General features: G+C 36.5%; 1 protein-coding gene and 1 long non-coding RNA gene across 5 annotated transcripts in view; one reads left to right on the top strand and one right to left on the bottom strand.

Moving 5' to 3' along the window:
• The window catches only part of NAALADL2 (N-acetylated alpha-linked acidic dipeptidase like 2), an 880,805-nt gene extending 862,981 nt beyond the window's left edge, over positions 1-17,824 (bottom strand). For 2 of the 3 annotated variants that reach the window (XM_072808120.1, XM_072808121.1), the window contains exon 1: positions 15,987-17,824. In XM_072808120.1, the coding sequence (XP_072664221.1) occupies positions 15,987-16,164 (178 nt within the window). In that variant the 5' untranslated portion in view covers positions 16,165-17,824. Of the gene's footprint in view, positions 1-10,859; positions 11,234-15,986 lie in introns of those variants that run through there. The other variant, XM_072808122.1, reaches the window with a different exon arrangement.
• The window catches only part of LOC140622327 (uncharacterized), a 30,015-nt gene continuing 13,196 nt past the window's right edge, over positions 2,926-19,744 (top strand). Inside the window, exons 1-4 of one of the 2 annotated variants that reach the window (XR_012022090.1) lie at positions 2,926-3,062; positions 3,453-3,565; positions 10,271-10,372; positions 16,050-16,430. This is a non-coding gene — a long non-coding RNA (uncharacterized lncRNA). Of the gene's footprint in view, positions 3,063-3,452; positions 3,566-10,270; positions 10,373-16,049; positions 16,431-19,744 lie in introns of those variants that run through there. The other variant, XR_012022091.1, reaches the window with a different exon arrangement.

Genomic DNA, 19,744 nt, shown 5'->3' with positions numbered 1-19,744 from the left:
CATTTTTATTTCTCCTAAGCATTTATATCTATAGATAGCACTTTTGCATTTAGTTTTAATGGTCCATGTTAAATAAAAAATAGGCAAATAACACTCTACCTTAATCCACAGTGGCAATATGTCACTTTATTTTGAGATTGCTTTTAAGTGCTGATCAAAAAGTGCAGAAAATCTTTGCATTACATTTTTATACTGCAAATTACAGTTATTTTAGTCACAACTAAGGGACACAGAACTTTTTTTTTTCTTAGAAAATAGTATATATTTTTGTTTCTCTAGGGGAAAACTATAAGTCTTAACAGGAATGTATCAGGACATCAAGTGAATTACCCAAGTTTTGATAGAGAAAAGACATTAAAAATCATCTCAATGCCATCTGAATTATGAATTCCTTTGATGAAATCTATTTCCCTGTCTCTTAAAAAATGTATATAAACACAAAAATCCTTAATGTGGGGTCTCTTAACTGGTGGTCCATGGAAAGATTTTGAGCAGTCCATACTTCTGCAAAAATTTCTATGCAAATGTTTGTGCTGTATACATGAATGATTATTTAATCATCAAAATCTACTTTTTTCCTCCTGCTTTTTGAATATTTCTGAAAATTTGTGAGTAAGGCAGCAAGACTTGTATTATTTCATTACATGTAAAATGTCAATCATCCTAGAAGTGGGAGAGGCTGATACTAACGGCTCAATGTGTTTTTAAGATGAATTGGATGACATTGAATTTTTTTTCCAATCATGAATTTTAACAAACCAGGCTATCTGTCCTCCTGGCAGCTGAGTGAGTTGTTCAGCAGTCAAAATATCACACATCTCCCAAGACAGATGCTTATTGCACCTACTCTTATAAATAGGACATTTGTAAAATATTTAAGGAGCAAAAAATATACCTTGAATTGCCATGTACTTCGTTGATGTAGACTCCTAGTCAAAGCTATTTTTTTCTTGAGCACTCACCAACTCGATGATGCTTTGATATGCATATAGATTGTCCTTACACCCCAGAACCCCAGGTGTAATCTCTTGGGGCCAACATTTGCCATGACATGTCATTCACATAAACCGCCTGCAGTCATATCACACATGTTTTGTCAACCTATACATTCTTAATCGCTTTGCTGTGCACCTGCTGCAAAACAACCTGTCAATTTGGCAGGAAAGAGGGCCAGGAAATCCCCATGCTGCCTTCTTGTCCACTATGCAAGTATTTTAACTTGGCACATTAAGTATCAGTAGGGGAGACTGGAGTCGAGAGGCACTGACATCCTGTTCTCATATAGAGCAAGTGCATAAAGAGAATCTGATGCTTTCCGCAAAAGCAGATCACTGAACTGTGGTTAACATCTTGGACATGTGCACATCTGCTCACATGCAATCTGGTGAACGGACACAAAGCCCAGATGATACAGGCTTTGTGTTCTGAGATTAAGTAAAAACAGCATAAGATCATCCACTCTGCTTAACATGTAGCTAGCCTTAAAACTCGACTGTAGTCAGTAGATTGTAAACATGTTTAATGCCGGTCCAGGAAAAAAAAAAAAAATCAGCATTCCCATAGCTGATGTTTGCTGGACACATAATAGGAACTAATAATTGAATTTTTTGAAAGACACTACTCATGTCACAATGCCTTTGTATAAATGGTTTCTTATCCCTTAAGTACACTGTCCATTTATTTGACTGGGGAACTCTTCATTTAAGAAGGAATCAAATATCACCTCTTTGCTTAAAATTTTCTCTCTCCAATAATTCTCTTCCAAGCATGAAGATTGTGCATACATAGTAACCTAATAATTGGTTTAGATACTATTCTGAGAATAAAATTAGGTAACTTAAATAATATCCCCTGGATTGGTACCATGCATAGAGTAGCCTTCCTATTTCTCCTTTTTCAAACATAAGCTTTATAAAACGCCTAACTCCCATGAGGAAGGCTTGTTCACCGGCACTAAACTGGCTAAGGCACTTTTCACATAATTCTCAATGTATATATCCTGGGAGAAAGTTATAATGCATTTGAGAGACCATCAACACCCATCATTGGTTTCTCTTCAATGATGAGGATTAAAACAAAAAATAAATTTGGTTTGAGAGGTGCCTGAGTCAGTTAGGTGTTCAACTCTTGATTTTCACTCAGGTCATGGTATCTGGGTCATGAGATCAAGTCCCATGTATGCCTCTCACCCCCACCCTCCACAGCATGGAATCTGCTTGGGATTCTCTCTCCCTCCTACCCTGTTGCTCATATTCTCTCTTTCTCAAAATAAAATCTAAGAAAATAAACAAATAAATAAAGAGTTTGAAAATTTTGCTTACACTTGACATGTCTGACAATTAACTGCCCATAACTCATCCTTACAAGATCATACCACTATATGCGTAAAAGTTTCAGTGGAAGATAGATAGCAGCCCCCTAATTAAAGCACAGTTTGGGGAAAATTATACTTTTCTTTATAAAAAAAAATAGACTTTTATATTTCAAAAATTATATTAAAAATTTATATTTTTAATATAAAGCTAAATTAAGTGGATTTGTGCAAACCATCGCATCCAGAGTCACTATTGAGGGCCTTATGTACATGGAAGGCTTAACAGATTCTTTACCCGAGGGATTTAATCACATTGTGGATTAGGAAGAAAAGGGTAGGGAAGAAATGGCTAAAGACTACTACTTATTAGTTCCCACAGTGAGAAAGTAGGGGTTCCTGTGGCAACAAAAGTCCATATAGACTCTCTGCTGATACCCTCAAAACAGCATCTTTAATGGCTGAGGTTATATGGGTACTGAGGTCTCCAAACTGACCACACAGGACATTACAGTATCCAAGGTGCATGACCATACATTGAATGAGATTCCAAAGTTCGAGAGGGAGTAATTCTAGAATGTTATCAGAGTTCTGAAGGTATATAAACATAGTGACACACACACACATACAGTAGACTATGAGTTGCTGTGTCCATGACTTATTGCATGTAGCTTCAACAGCTCCTAATAATATGCCTGGTACCTAATCGTGTGCCAATAACGTTTGTTGAATGAACAATCGCATAAATTTGGTATGTTCGGATTTAAATACAGATTACAAATCTACTTACATTAAATGGTCTAAAGTTCAAAGAATTTCCAACCTGCTGAAAATAATAACTTAAGAAGCCCATATCTAGTCAGGACCATCATTTCAGGAGTCATACAGACCCGGGTTTGAATCCCAACTCTACCATTTAGTTCCTATATATTCCTAACAGTTTCATCATCTCTCTGAGCCTTCTGTAAAAGGGAGCAACTGAGACCAGTCCTCACATGGTGGATGTGAGGCTTAAGTCTGGCCATTGAAACTAAAGCAATGCCCATCCCCTAGTAAAATTTCTATGTACAGTAACTATTCTCTTCATCATCATCATCATCATCATCTTCATCAATGTCAGATACCTATTTATTTTTTTCAGATATCTATTTAATTTTGACAGAATGGAGTTCTTTGTTCATTTCACTGATTCAAGGATGAAACACTATGAAATAATTACTTCTAAAGTGATAATTCCAACATTCATCACTCTATGTAAGTTAGGAAAACCTTATATATATATTTAATATATATATTAAGTTCCTGATTAAACCCTATTTCTGTATTAAAGTATTAGCGATAATCAAGAGTACCATTAGAGAATAATTTTTTTCATAAAATAAGGTAAAATATTTCTTAACTCAAATGTGTGATCCTAGTTTCATCAGAAAGTTGTTTAGAGGAGATGATCTTTATATCTCCTAACATTTAAGTAACAACTGCAACCAAAAACATCCTTTATTGTGCAAGTAGTGTCTTTGATTCCTCTGAAATTCTTCACTTTTAGTCTGTATGTCATACTTTCAGCAGCTACAGAACAAGAGAGGAACAACTTTTCTGATGTCAGATGCTGAGGATCAATAGCTATTTCCCAAAGTTTATGGCATAATTAAAATGTGTAACAGGAATAATTTTCTCTTTAAACCCTAAGGCCAAGCCTAGAATTATTGACTAAGTCAAAGTTATGTGGTGTAACATTTTTTATTATGTTTATGGATAATATAAAGGAGTTTATGGCTTTTACATGTAATTTGTTAAGTTAAAAACACTGAAGAGGAGGTATCCATTACATCAGCAAAGCACCAATTGTTTAAGAAACCTTTTTAAAGTGTATTTTGTAGAGGGTAAATCTATATTCCTTTATACCAGTTTGTGGTCACCTAAAACTTCCAACTGAAGGTTAATGGTCAAAACATTCTTAAATTTAGTAGAACCCATTTACTTCCAACTACTTCTTCAGAGCTTTATCACCTTCAATAAAAGTTCTGGGAATGCAGGTATGATGGAAATATCATAAGGATGTGTGGGGAGGTAGGACAAGAGGAAGCAGGAGGTACTCAAACAGGAAACACTATTCGTATGCAGGAGATTGCATGAGTTTGTGTAAAATACGGTAGCTACAGAAAAGCAGATATATCAGCTATGGAATAGACTGGGAATAAAATATTCTCTCCAGTGAGAAAAATTGACAGTCACTAATTTCTGTATATGGATATAAATGGCAAGCGTGTGAAACACTCTTTGGGCAGGCCTGTGTTTTTGTCTGTTTCTATCGTCGTTTTAAAGGCAGCTCTTCTAAAATGGTACACCTGGGAAACGTGGTCATTAAGAAACAATGAAGTAAGATACACCCCAGATTTAAACTGTGGCTTTATCTGTCATTGGTATTTACTAAATGTCCAATTTTATTACTTGCCCTTTTCATTATTATCAATGATAATGATTTAACCATATAAACTCGATTACAAATCACTATCCAAGCGTCTCAAATCTTCAAGCAGGTTAAAAACTGATCCGACCTTATTTTGATTTCTTCGAACAGAGCCAAATGGAAGTGGGTCTCTATCATCCCAAAGTTTCATAGGTCTGTCACATTCACACTATATGGCCAGTTATATATGGGCACTTTTCAAATGTTACATAGATGAGAAGACACCACTAAAAAAGCTTATCGGGGGGATCCCTGGGTGGCTCAGCGGTTGAGTGCCTGCCTTCGGCCCAGGGAGCGGTCCTGGGGTCCTGGGATCGAGTCCCACATTGGGTTCCCTGGATGGAGCCTGCTTCTCCCTCTACCTGTGTCTCTGCCCCCGCCCCCCCGTGTATCTCTCATGAATAAATAAAATATTTTTTAAAAAATAAAATAAAAAATAAAAATAAAAAGCTTATCAGCTATAAAAACTGGGTGTTCCATTATTGTTCAAAAGCTGGATGATTCTGTAATAAAATGTACACTCTCTTCTAGTTCAGCTGTGGTCCAGGGGCATGGACTGTGAAGGTAAAGAGCTGGAGTGGGCTTTCGGGGTGGTGCTACACGTTAGAGTGTCAATCTTCCAGAGTAATCGTCTCTAACTCTGCATACCAGCCAATAACACACACTCACTCTCATCTCTATGAAAACTGGCTTAGTCATTGGCATTTTTTTTTTTTCCTATTGCTTTCCCATATTCATGGTCTCCTAACTTCTCTGAGGCTGCCTCAGGCCAAACCTCTTAATTTTCTTTCATGGAATCAACATCCCACACGTAGCCCCACCCTGAGTCTTGGCTGTATGAGACTTGGCTGTACTCATCCTTTACTACAAAGATGCAGCCCATTTGGTACAAGCTCCATCACCCACTCTCCTCTACAATTCGGTGAATCTGTCATTACACTCACCCTTCTTATTTTTCCTTATAGAAAGTTGCCCTCCTGTTCTTTGAAGTTACTATAATGAAGAAAAAACAATAATAAAGTGGCTCTAATGAGACCAAGTTCTCATCTCATCAAACACACCCTTCACCTTCTCCCCCGACACTGATTTCTCATTTGTGAAAGGTGAACATTGTATCTACTGGTAGCACCACTGCGATGGATCTGCCTCCTTCGTTCTATCTTCTGTCTACCACTCCCCAGCCATGGCCGTTCCCACGGCACAATCACTGAGTAGCTCGCACAGCCTAACTTTACAACTTGGTCTTTGCCTTTCACCTTGTTCTTGATAACTCTCAAATTGCTTCTTCCTCATGTTGCACCTTGATTCTGGCTTTGAATCACCAAACAGATCCTAAATATTTGACTATTCTGACATTTGACATCCTTCACTCCTTTAATAGAGAAAACCTCACTATGCATTGCCCTGCAGATGCTGTATCTGAATCTTCTTTTTGTCCTATGACCCCCCCATTTCTTTCATTTCTGTTCACACTTCAGATGTTAGTGTTTTCTATCACCTTTTCCTTTAACATCTATCTTTGTATAATCCCCCCCATCCACAGCGGCATGTAGGACTTCAGTCTTAGTAATTTCCAACTCTTTAATTTCATCCTAGGACTCTCTCCCAAGGCCTAGCATCATCTTTGCAATTTAGGTCCTGGACATTCTCATCAGTATATAACACTTATAGCTTAAAATCATTTCCTTTAAAACAATCTCATATTTCTCTTCCTAAACTGTTCCCCATCTTGCATCCCCTAAATCATCTAACAGAACTATTTTCTCTGTCACCTAAGCCAGAAACCTAGTTTTCACAAGCTCTTCCTTCTGTTGCACTCACTACAAATGAACACCAATTTATCCTCAAGTATGACTCACATTGATTTGATTTTGGTCAAATCCCACTATTATTACATGAACTCAGTTTTCCATTACTGTGCGATGAGGGACAACAATGAAGATGAATTTGAAACTGAACAGGAGGGCAGCTTTCTTTCTATAACAAAGAGATAGTCACATAATTATTTGCATTGGAGTCTATATTCCCCTTTGGGTGATTGTGAAGCTTTAATATACTGACTACTTAGAACAGTCTCTGGCACACGGTATACACTTAATACATGTTTTCTTCTATCACCACGACTTAAACTATTTGAGAACTTATCTAGGTAACCCCAATTAAAGTTACAGAATGAAAGAAAATGAGAAGGAACAATTCTCTAAGTTTGAATGACAGCACACTGTTCCTAATCTCCTAGAATAGACTCTACGCCAATTATTATTCTTCTAGACAAATGCTTCTTTCCATTTTAAGACTTTTATTTATCTTTTTTATTATTGTTTTTTTTTTTTACTTAAGTTTTCTTGTTTTATTTCATTTTGTATTTACCATGTTAAGTGACTGCTACTTTATGCTCAACTAATTTTCATGTTGGAATAAATGTAAATTGCATAGACACAGGAATAATATGAATTTTATGTTTCACTTTTTTTCTGAGCATATTAAGTCTACACTTATTGAAAATATAGTTTGTGTTAGTGTGGTTCTAGGCACTAGAAATAGAGAAATAAGCAAGTCACCCATGGTCTTTAATCTCAGAGACAGAAGAGTTTATTTTTTTATTTTTTTCCAGGAAATAGACAATATACAAATGCACCAAAAAAATAAAATAAAGTTTTTAAAAGACCATAGTGAGCTATTAAAAGAATTAAAGTCAAACATTAAGACAGAATGGCTGCTCTAGTGAGAAAGACTAAAGAAGGTATCACTGAGATGATATCTGACCTGACAACTGAATGACAAAAAGAAAACAAACCACAGAAAGTTTAGCAGAGACTATGAGTACATACAAGGGTTCGAAGTCTGAGTTTGATGTGTTTGTTGGTGAAAGAAAGGCCAAAATTTCTGAGATTCAAATAAGCCTATTAATCTCTGCTTTGATTTAGTACCGGATAAATTCTAGTTATTCCCCCCTTTATGTATATGTGATTATAAAAACAAATTATTTACTATGGAATCAACATAAGTAAATGCAAATTCCATGTGAAGATCACCTTTCCAGAACATTTTATGAACTAAGTACCAATGTTATTGTGGATTATGTTATCAAGTCACCTGAGAGTATTTTTGCAAATAATTTAGTAAGTACTAATTTCTAGAAATATAAGTAAGTTTTCTAACCAAGAAGAAATATGATGTATAAAAGAAATCCACAGAAGGCAAATGGCAGACTGAAAATATAAAATATGAACCTAAAACGGATGAGAACTCAGGCTTAAGAATAAAAGCATTATTATTATTTTCCTTTTTTCACCCAAATTCCTATTTATCCATATCAAAAACAGAAACTTAAGGTAATATCACCCCAGTGCACTTACAGTTTATAAAGTTTCTAAAGAAGGTTTTTAACGCAACATGCATTTCATCAATACCTATGTGCTCTTCTCTATTCTTTTTTTTCTCTATTCTTATTCTCCATCCCTTTGCACTTACTCCCCACTCCCCAACCAAATCCACCACAGTCAATGTACAGAAACCTTCAGTTAACCAAAATAAACATAAAACAACTATATAAAACCCAGTAGAAACTGCAGGAGAGACACTTGAGTAATACCATATCCTTAGAAAATATATATAGCAGCCTAATTTTCAAAATGAGTTTTTATACTCTGAAATTTTAATAATGTTAAAATTTCAATCATATAAACATTTAGATATTAAGTCTATCTCTTATTATTCTGTGTCCTTTTCCTTTTTTATTATTTTCAGATTTTTATTACATGTTTGATATATTTCCTATATATATTTTTTTCTGACAAATGTCTAGTAGAGTAAGAGAGCAACTTAAGGAGCTCAAAATCATGAATAGCAAGATTCTAAGATAAGTTAAATAATACTATTTTCTTTGTCTCTGTAACTCTTATTTAATGAAATCCCTTTCTTCTAGCTAGATCTGACCCCTGCCATCTATAGAAATTATTCTGATGTCTGTCACCATCTCTATACATCCCTTGAATAGCTGAAACTTTTTTTTTACATATTTGAACATCATAAATCTTAAAACCAATTTCTTACTTTCTCTTGGCTGCTAGGAAGCTTGAAAACAAATCTGTGTCCTGTTTGGTAGCTGACTAGAATGTTTTGGCACATATTCTATATACAATATTTTAATTGTTATTTTAATCTTATTTTGTTATTATATTTACTTATTTATAGCTTATTTCAAAGTATTAATTTTGGGAAAATCTCTTTGTTTTCAACAAGAGGAGAATAAAGCATGTAAATAAATGGACAGTAGAATTTCTATGGCTTGTCTCTGCTGTTATTTTTTCCAGGGAAAATTTTCTTCCTTCTGGCCACTTACTCTACTTTACCAAACCTGCCAGAGCCAGTTTACATCATATCCCCTCTATGAAACTCTGCATAAATGCCTAGGTTTCCCTATAAATTCTTAGATACCTGTCTGTGATTACCTCTTTGGTGACAACGTACATTTTCCACCTCTGAAATTGACCACCCAAAAATGCTGACGTGATGAAGAATTTTTAAAGATTTATCAGTAGTTTAAGGAAGATAGGACTTGTCTCTGATTGCATTAAATATCCATAAACAAAAAGGAAAATAAAGCATAGTGACCCTCTAGCTCTCTCTACTCCGCACATCTCAATTCCAAAGGAACTTACTTTTGAGAAGACAAAAAAATAAAATCACAGAGATGGAATGGTTTCAAGAGTTTAATCACATCTCAGAAATGAATCATTTACCAAGGTCTGAAGTCACACAGCAAAGTTGACTGTGTTGCTTAAGAGGTGTATGTGCACACCGTTTGCATGTTTATATGAATTGCATTAAGTCCAGTAGTTTACTTTTCAAAATATTTCTATTCTGGGCTTTTTTAGTAGATAGGATTTGGTACTAGAAGTCACACACTTATTGTTTTTTCCAAGTATATGCTACACATCTTGAATTACAGTGACCAGGGGCTTTAAAGAGGACAGGTGAGTTGCATTTCAATTAATTATAAACACAGTTTTGAATGCATCTCCCAAAGTGTTCAATTGTGGAGATGGTTAAACATCTATCAACAAAGCAACAAAAACAGCCCTGGAAAATAAAAGTATTTACACATACTTTTCCTGGAGAGAGATTAAAAGCTCAAGGGATAAAACCGAAGCTCAATTCCTTCTTGAGGGTTTTCATCCAAACCACATTTTCTTTGCAATCTAGTCAGTCACCTGATCTTCCTTCATTTATGTAGCAACTATAATACCTTGCAATAAGTCAAGTATGTGCTTGGTTAATCCTCCCCCCAAAAACTGTGATACAAAAAAGGTTGGCTTAAAAAAAAAAAAAAAAAAAAGGTTGGCTTGCTGTTCTACTCAGTTAGCTAAATTTGTTTAAACTCTTTCCAAAACTAGAAAATAGGCATACAATGTAATAATTATAAGGTGTTTATACATGTACAATCATCAGATCATTACTTACACCCTTTGTTTTATTTCTTTAAGGAAAGAAAACAGATGCAAAGACAGATCCAGCCTTTTAAATATAAGGAAAAAATTTAATTGCATTATTAATAATAATGTTTAAACAATCAAGTCATCCTGTAGGTATGTATCACCTTTTCAAGATTTTATAGTGACTTTAATTTTTGTTTCCCTTTAAAACAATTTTGGTGCCATAAAATACCATTTAAATCAAAGGGGATTAAACTCTGCTTTTCAGAACATTCAAAAGTCTATGAACAAACTCTAAATTTCAAAGTGTTTGAGAACTGGCCTCTCCCCCAGCAGTAGGTTTTAATTGAGTACCAAGTTTTTAACCACCCTTTTTTATCTCATGTTCCATTTAAGTACATTGCTTCCTGTTTTATTTCAAACAAGGTAAAGATCCTATTTCCATTTACAAAGACAAGAAAAAAAGAGCTCCTCAGCTAGGTTGTGCTGCTGTCATTAACTACTTCTTATGCATTATTGCAGAATTCATCTCCTAAACCCACTGCCTACTTCTGGGATTCTCTCTCTGATATCTGGGGGCAGAAAATCCCTTAGCTGTCTTCATGAGTCCCCTGGCCTAACCCACTTAGGTCAGACTCACCTGGGATTTCATGCCTTGACATTTTCTGCAATTTTACTGGCTCCAAATGTGTTCAAATTTATCCTTATGTAATAAGGTCTCTTCAGCAGAGCTTCTGGAAGTTCCAACTCCAAAATGCCCTTTTGCCTTAATAATTAAATTTCAACTCCAAAATGTCTCAGGTCTTCAAGTGCCCTGACCTATCAGGGAGAGCTAGTGGAAGGAAGCCTTCCTCCTGGAACATGGATAAGTTAAACAAGAGCTTCTTGCACTTCTCCTTCTTTAAAATGCTGTTAAGGTTCTATAGGCTGGGAAGGAAGAGTCATAAACTGGTCAGTCCTCTTTGGTTTTAGAAAGATTTCAAGACACTCACAGGCATGGTTTGCAATGATGAATGCAGAGATACTTTTTCCACCACAGAAAGTAAACATGCACACCAAACCAGTATAACAGGTTGGGGGATACAGTACTGCTGCCCTCCGGCTGCAATTTAGCAGCACAGACACTAAGGCACCTTCCTGCCTAGATTTTTTTTTTCTTCTTTTCATAGCCCAGCAGGATAAGTATAATTTCCCTTTAAAAAAAAAAAAAAGGTTATATCATGAGAAACAGGATACATGCAATGCCTATGTGTCTGGACTCCTCTTGGCTGTGAGGAAAGTCAAGGAAAACTGAAACTTTTATAGTCAAGGAAAATCCCACACCTGGATGGACCAGTCTCATAATAGCTTGAATGAATACTGGACAATCCTTTCCAGGTCATAACGAGAGACTCTAAAAGGTATCGATATTGAAAGTATTCATAAGCCTGATTTTTTTTTTTTTCCCTTTTCAAATAGGAAAGCAGATGCCTCCAGAATGGAATGTGCCAAATTCCTCTATAAAATTACAGGGTCTGGGCAGCTAGGGTGGAGATCTAGGTTTTGGCAACTGCTTCTGAGAAACCAAGGGTAATTTTCTTACCTTCATCAGCTCTGTTTGCTATTCTACAAAGTAAAAATATCAGACTTGAGGCTCTGTAAGCTGCCTCATACCCTGAAAATGTTGATTCTATAGGGTTTTTTTTTTCCTCCCCTAATTCTGACAGCCAAATTCTCCTTGTTGAAGAGTTCTCTCTTCTCTGCTGATTGCTCTTTAGACCTGGCCTTGGATTCCACAGGGTCTAGCCAACCCTTCTGTGCTTGGAGACCTTTCTTTCCCCCTGAGCTCCAGTCTTTTATAGCCTGTAGAGGAGGGGTTTCCTAGATCACGAAAACCAAGAACTGGGGTAGGAAGGGGAGATATAAGTAGAAGATGCTCAAAGACATCTGAGCAGCTGATAAGTGGATGGCCTCGGTGACAAGGGCGTGTGGGCCGTCCACAGGAGACTTCCACTCAAGGAAACCGCTCTCAAGGTTGTCTCAGCATTGAACCCAAGAGGTATCTTTTACTTAAATCCCTCCAAAGATGGATTTATAAACCGTATCCTTTTCTAAGAAGCAGAGGGCTTTCGACATGCTTTGACCAAGGAGGAAGAGGAGGGAAATACAACGGAAAAAGCTCATCTGGACTAAGTCGCTGAGGCAGGAGGGATTTGGTGGATGAGGGACATTAGGGACACAGCTGGATAGTGACGGCTCTTTCCCTTTTGTACAATCCCTACCAGGCTCTGCTCTGCCTGTTACTAAGAATCTTGGAATAGAAAATGCACGTCCTTCCTGACTCGCCATACAGATAAGGGGCCCTTTTATGCCCCCAGGGTAGGTAGCTTCTGGAGAAATCTTAACCTGAGGAATTTCCCAGGGAGCCACCTGCCTGGTTGGAAGTTGCCCCCCTCCTGTTGTTCAGTCGTGGCCTTTCACCGCTCTCGCAGACTGGCCAGGTGCTACTCAGTGGTACAGGGTTGTTTGCAGGGACTGTGGAAGGAGATGCTGCTGCCTTTCCTTACCAGATAAAATGCTCAGCATTTGTCCCCATTCCTATCGCCACATTATTTTATATATTTTATTTATATTTTCAGAAATAAGAAAAAAAATCTAGCATTTTATCCAATGCTAGATAATTCTATTTTTTTGAATCCTGAGACTATTATGAGCCTTCTCATATATTATTTCTCTGTAGAGTTACTTTTCGCTGGGCCTGAAAGGAAGAGATTGCTTTTTTTTTTTTTTTTTAATTTTTATTTATTTATGATAGTCACACAGAGAGAGAGAGAGGCAGAGACTCAGGCAGAGAGAGAAGCAGGCTCCATGCACCGGGAGCCCGATGTGGGATTCGATCCCGGGTCTCCAGGATTGCGCCCTGGGCCAAAGGCAGGCGCCAAACCGCTGTGCCACCCAGGGATCCCAAGAGATTGCTTTTTATGTTTGAAAAGATAATTGAGATCTGTTCACATGTAGCTGAAGATAACCTTGGAACAACTTCACTTTCATTTGGGAAAAAATAAGTTCCTGATATCATAGCTGCTGATTGCTTAGAGGCTCCACTAACCAGGGTGCCCTCCTCACTGGCTTACTAGGTATAAAACCTACAGGAAACAGCACTAAAATGGATCGTTTTTGACAATGTCTATGGCTTGCCCTCCAATTTGGGACGAGACATGGTCACAATCTAGACACGTGTCATTAGAAAACCACTATTAAAAGAACATGATAGAGTTTGAATGCTAATCTATCGCTTACAATCTTCACAACCAAAAAACTTAAATCATCCATATGTTTAATGTGCAAAACAAAGTATTTATATGCAGTCATTTCTGCTATAGCATGCTTATTTGTCAGCTGAGCTGATAATAATTGTATTATTTCAGAGTATTTCAGAATCTTTGCTAAGTCAAAGGCAGAATCAAACAACATTTCAAAATGCCTTTTTCATCTACTTCAACAATTTTTAAACTCAATGTGAGATTTGGAACAGGATGTTGCGAGTCAAAAAGAATAATGTTAGACCATTCCAGAAATGAAGATCCCAGAAAATATTTTGATCCATTTTATAAGATATTACATTTACCAAATCTCTCACCTCCACACAAGAAGCTGCAAATTATCCCCACAGTACTTTCCTTTATAATTAGAAATCCAGAAATAATTTAAAGTCAACAATTGAAGAACCCTCACTTATCATTAGCTCTCTCCAGATTACTAAATTCACTTAATTTTAAGGCAAATATAACTGGAATCAAAGCATCGCAATATTCCAGGAAGATGGATCTGAACTATTTGTAGACCCATTAAGGGTACATTTCAACTCAGATGGAACAACATGTTCCCCGTGGAAAAGTTTTCACAGAGCTCACAAGGGAGCTGGAGATAGAACTGATCTCCCAAGTGGCCCTCAGCCACAGAACGTTTATGGATCTAGCACATGATTTTCTAAGTCAAACCATAACATTCAAATTATTCACCATAGCTCTTGTTTAAAACTTATACATTTTTTCTGATATATACCGATTATTAATTCTGAAATTAAGGATATGTGGGTGTGTATATGCATGTGTGCATGTAGTCGCCTTTTATAGTGGAACATATCACCATAACATAACGTTACCTTTTCCAGAGGAAAAAGTAAAACAAAATCTATAGACATTCTAGGACTCTAAAATACAAAGCAAATATTTCCCATGATCCTGACACAAAGAGAGACAAGCCCTGGTTACTCCTCAGTTTACTAAAACCTCCGAACCCAGACACAGTGATGCGCTCGCATAAGTCTATACAGCAGGCTAGTCAGGCGGTTGCCAAAGAGTTATACACATTTTATATGAAATCATCCTTATATGAACAATATTAAGAATCTAAATACTTCCCATATATTTTTTTTAAAGAAAAGACATTATAGAGACAAAATATATGCTATGATCACATACATAAAATCATAAAATCATTTTCTCCATAAAACACATATAAGTTAGTCATTTCATAGAATCAAGCTAAATAAGTCTTTTGGCTTGTTTTTCTTCAATAGAGTGCACTAAAATGACTCTTTTTTGTATTAACCTTTAAACTAAAAGTGTTGATAATAGCATTTTATAATTTAAAATTATAAAATAGCAGTATTTAACAAAATGTTTTTTAGGAAACATAAAGCAATAAAATAAGATTCTGGGATTCTTAGGTAGGTTTAGTGGAGAAATGATTAAAGAAAATAAAGGAAAAACACAGGCATTCTCTGTAGGACAATTTAACTTTAGAAAATGGACAGTTTATGACCAGGCATGTCTGTGATCATCTTACTGTTATTCTCATGCACGTTATATTTCACAGATGTAGTTATATGCTTGATTATATGCCTAAATAGAAAACTGGGATTTTCTTGGTGGTAGTATCACAAGAACAAAACTAAAATGTCATTATCAGTCAATTAAAAACATATCTTGACCAAAATGTCTTTGTAAAGGCAACGAATAATTCATAAGACGTTATCCTATTACAAATCCTAGCAGCAAATCAGCATTATGTCAATTTTGAATTTTTTTTAAGAAGGAATTTTTCTCACTCAAAATAGTGAAACATGTGAGCAACTTTGTATTGTTTCTATCAACAAGCCTAACCATAGAAGCCTAGACAAGCCAATGTCAACAAAGCCAATCCCTTCAAAGGACAAAGGTACCTGTAAAATAAACCCCCTTTTCCCAACTGCTGTGCTCTCCTCTGAGATCCCATTTTCTACCATAAAAATCGGTTATATTAAAAAAAATTGGTTATATTAATATATCAGGACAAGGACACTTAGCTGGAAAACCCTAGATATGGCAAAACTTTATTACAAATAAAAATTTGCCCAAGTAGTGGCAAAAAACAATTCTGTGTCAATGTTGGAAGACATCCGCACCACAAGTTGGTCACAGCATTTCTCCCGCATTATAATGGACAATAAAGGTAAGGCTTTGCCCACTCTCCACCAATTTGGGTTTTTGTGTTGGTTAAGTTGTTGAGCCCAAGAGACAGCCAGCTTCTTTTGAAACAGGAAAAATCCTCACCCCTTTTCCTCACCCTCAGAGCATAGCTTGAAACTCTCTTGGCAGGGCACACGCAGGTGCGTGTGTGTGTGTGTGTGTGTACAGGTGGGCGCGGGCACATACGCACACACACACACACACACACACACACTTTGTAATAGAAGCTGCTTGATTCTCTGATGGGAAACATTTCAAAGACTGTTGGCACTTACCTTGCAAAGATGTGTTAGGTAAACTTGCTTCATTCTCTCCCATTTTATTATTTCTTTTTAAAGGGGGCCAAGCAGTTTCAGGTTGTGTCAGGGACCTTGCAAGCTTTGCGACCTTCTGACTTCCTACTGTAGTACTGTAACAGTATACCACCTGCTTTCTGCTGTGAATAATTACCATTCTGCTTCCTGAATTACCTGGGCTTGCAGGACCAGTTTTGCTATGAAATGAGATCACATCCCCTGATCAACGTTCTGCTATTAACGTGTGCTGCACGAAATGTGGCTTTGTTTCAGTTCTGATATTCACTTTGAATTCTCTACTTGCGCTTTAGTCGAAACCGTATTTACATTTTCCCCAAGTAGGGATACTAGCAACATACCACGGTGCAGAGCCAGTTTTGTTTTTCAGTGTTCCCGATCTGTGTCTCTTACAGAAATAAAAAATATAAAGTGAATTTTGCATTGTTCATTAAAAACAAACAAACAAACAAAAGCCCACAGACATAAGGAACAGCCCGGGAGTCACTTTTGTGTAGTGATGGAAAGACCAGCTTTGGAGTATCTCTGGTACTAGCTGCAGACCTAGGAGGGCTATACTTTCTCTGAGTCTCAGTTTCCCCAACTGTAAAATGATGATACGTATTTCAGAAGGTTCTTACGAAGATTGAAAACAATCCTGTATGTGGTAAACACTGTGAATGCCAGACGATAAATACAACACAGGGAGCACTTTGCCTCCTCCCCTCCTCTTCCTCTACCTTTCACCTTCTTCCTTCCTCCCCCCTCTTGTCCCTTCTCCCTATGACAAGTGCAAAGAAAGCCCAGGAAGAGCACTGGTATCGCCGTGTCCTGATGTCAGTTATCCTACTTTTCGAGAGATCCTTAAAAAATGATCCAATGCAATTTCAGAGTCCCTCAAGGTCCTCACTCATAACAGGATCTAGATATCTGCATTGCCTTTTTACAAGGAATATAATGAGTATTCATTTAAACTATTGTTCCTCAAACAAAGATAATCTCTAGCAAAGATAAGCAACAAATTGAAGATTTACCTTTATTTGTAAAAGTGAGAGAGGAAGTGGATCACAAAAATAATTTATAAAAGCTCCGTCTTCCATAAAGTATCCAGAATTAAAAGAAATCTCTATTTTCTCCCTCTAGAATTCCTTAAACTTTAGCTTTGTTCAGAATGGCTTAAAAAAGAAAGTTCCAAGGTTCAAACATCTTCTCCTTTAATAGTTCTTTGATTTTCAATTTAAAAAAAATCTGTATACCATGTTTGCTAGCTCATTAATGAAAAAAAAATGATTACATAAAGGTATGTAAAAAGAAAAGGTAAACAACTAGAATAGTCATTCTCAAAAATACTAGAAATGAAAACAAATGTGGCAAAAAATCCTCATTGCAGGGGCACTTGGATGGCACAGTTAAGCAACCAACTCTTTTTTTTTTTTTTCAACTCTTGGTTTTGGTTCAGGTTGTGACCTTAAGGTCGTGAGATCGAGCCCTGCGTTGGGCTCCACACTCAGTGCAGATTCTGCTTGAGTTTTTCTCTCCCTCTCCTTCTGTCCCTCCCCAGTGCACTCGCTCTTCTCTCTCTCAAAATAAATAAATCTTTCAAAAAAATTCCTCCTCATAGTGAATTTACAGTTCTCTCTTCCATTACCTCTCTGGATCTCAGTGTCTTCACCTAGAAAGTGATCTAGAACATTTGCTGTCTAGGCCCCATTCTCTCATTATAAATGCCCAAACCTCTGATGTAAAATCTAAGTTGTGGTTTGTCCCAGAGTAGTCTTTGCTGAGGACAACTGCTAATGTAACATATAGACCAGGCTACACGCTTCAGCAAATGTAACCTGAAACTGAATGTCTTTCAACAAAACACTATAATTATTATATTCTGACTTCCCCCCAAATAAGAGAAGCACATATACCAATCCTCCCTCATTATGACAACTTGGAAATGTATTTATATACCTGTCCCAGGCATCTAGAATTGTCAATAACCAGTCCAAAACACCCATTATCTACCAGCTGAATTACGGGATGTGTGAAGTTACAACGGAAGTAGAACGGAGAAGTCCTATTTTTAAGCAGAAGGAAAAACATAAAAACAGCAGAAACCCCAAAAGCGCTTGTAGTTGCCCAGAAAGTAACATAAATATACTCTCAGTTATACTGAAATAGCTTCAACACTTTTAAAGTGCCACGCACTCACTCACTCACTCTCTCTCTCTCGTGTGTGTGCCTCACATGCCTGGAAAATTCTTCCTTCACCACTCCCCCTTTGTCTAATTCAGATGAAGAAATTCTTCTTGAACCTAATCTTGATTCAGGCTTCCTCTATAAGCTCCCAGATGCCTCTTAACAACTTAGACCTTTCCTTTCACCGTGGCTCTTATCACATCGTATTGTATGTACTGCTTATTTCTGTCCTCGAGCTATTGTACTAGAGACTTCTGTGTCTGCCACTATATCCGTAAAACTATGCTAGATAGCACAGTTCCTACCATATATTATGCCATCAACAAATTTTATAAAGGTGAATAAAATTACCATCATCAGAAAGGGTAAATTAAATCTCAAAGAAAAGAAGGACACAGATTAATAAAGAAGATGATGAAAGATACTCCAGGAGGGAAAAATGCCAAATTAAATTTCAAAAGTAAAAAGAAATGAAGGTAACTAGTTAGGTTTATCTGCAAGGGCAAATAATTCAGAGTTAGAAGGGTAAAAGAGATGAGGACATTTATGAGAACTTCCAAAAAAGAATCAAAGAGAAGTGAATGGAATAGAAAAAAAAAAAAAAAAAAAACATAGTGAACACATTAGTTTAACACACACATACACACACACACACACACCAAAAACTAAACCCTGGTAGTATTAGCTAGAATAGCTTTATTGAACGGTGAACGGAACACTATAAAATTATCAGGATTTTTAGAATATTGGAAAGAAAGTCTATAAGAGTGTGTGTATCTATGAGCTTCTGAGAGAGTGCTGTATAATTATCAAGATTTTTTCTTTTAAAACTTAGATGACTTCAGACAACATTTCCAACCATATCACATTTCAGAATTTCTAACAGTCTATTTGTAAAGCAAACTTCAAGGAGAGAGTGGGCACAGAAGATAATAAATGCAATCCTTTATCATTCAGTTTGAGGGTTCTATCTAGAAATTAAATAAGAGGAAGATACCAATGTTGAAATTTAAACTTCTTATGCATAGTTATTAAACTGATTATGTAGTTCTGTTTTTCAAGGGAAGATACATGTGAAAATTTGAAAAAAAATATTAAGTGGTTTTTCAGAATTCTGAATGTTGGCACGGTCTTATAAAGCATGAAGCCCTGGGTATGTAAAATGTTACACATTTAATAATTACACAGACCTGGTACCTCTCAATGAAAAGTATAAGAGTGGGAACAAATAATTTGGTCAAAACCATAAACATCCAGAGAGAAAAAAAGATTAGACTCTAAAAACTGTAATCCTAGAAGCTACTATGAGGAGAAAATTCCATGTTTAGCAACCAGAATGAATTTTTGAGATTGCAGTTTCAAAAAGTAGGTAGAGGTGCTTGGAGAGTGCCAAAATATACCACCTACCCCCAAATATGTCTCATTGGCGTATGGAGATAGATTAGATAGAAAAAAAAACAATTTTTTTTGAGAGAGAGAGAGAGAGAGAATCTTAAGCAGGCTCCATGCTGGGCATTGCAGCTGGATCTCATGACCCTGAGATCATGACTTGA

This window comes from Canis lupus, chromosome 31 (assembly GCF_048164855.1).
Source record: "Canis lupus baileyi chromosome 31, mCanLup2.hap1, whole genome shotgun sequence".
Lineage (NCBI taxonomy): Eukaryota > Metazoa > Chordata > Mammalia > Carnivora > Canidae > Canis > Canis lupus.
Note: the sequence above shows the minus strand (reverse complement) of the source record. Positions and strands in the feature narration are given on the sequence as shown.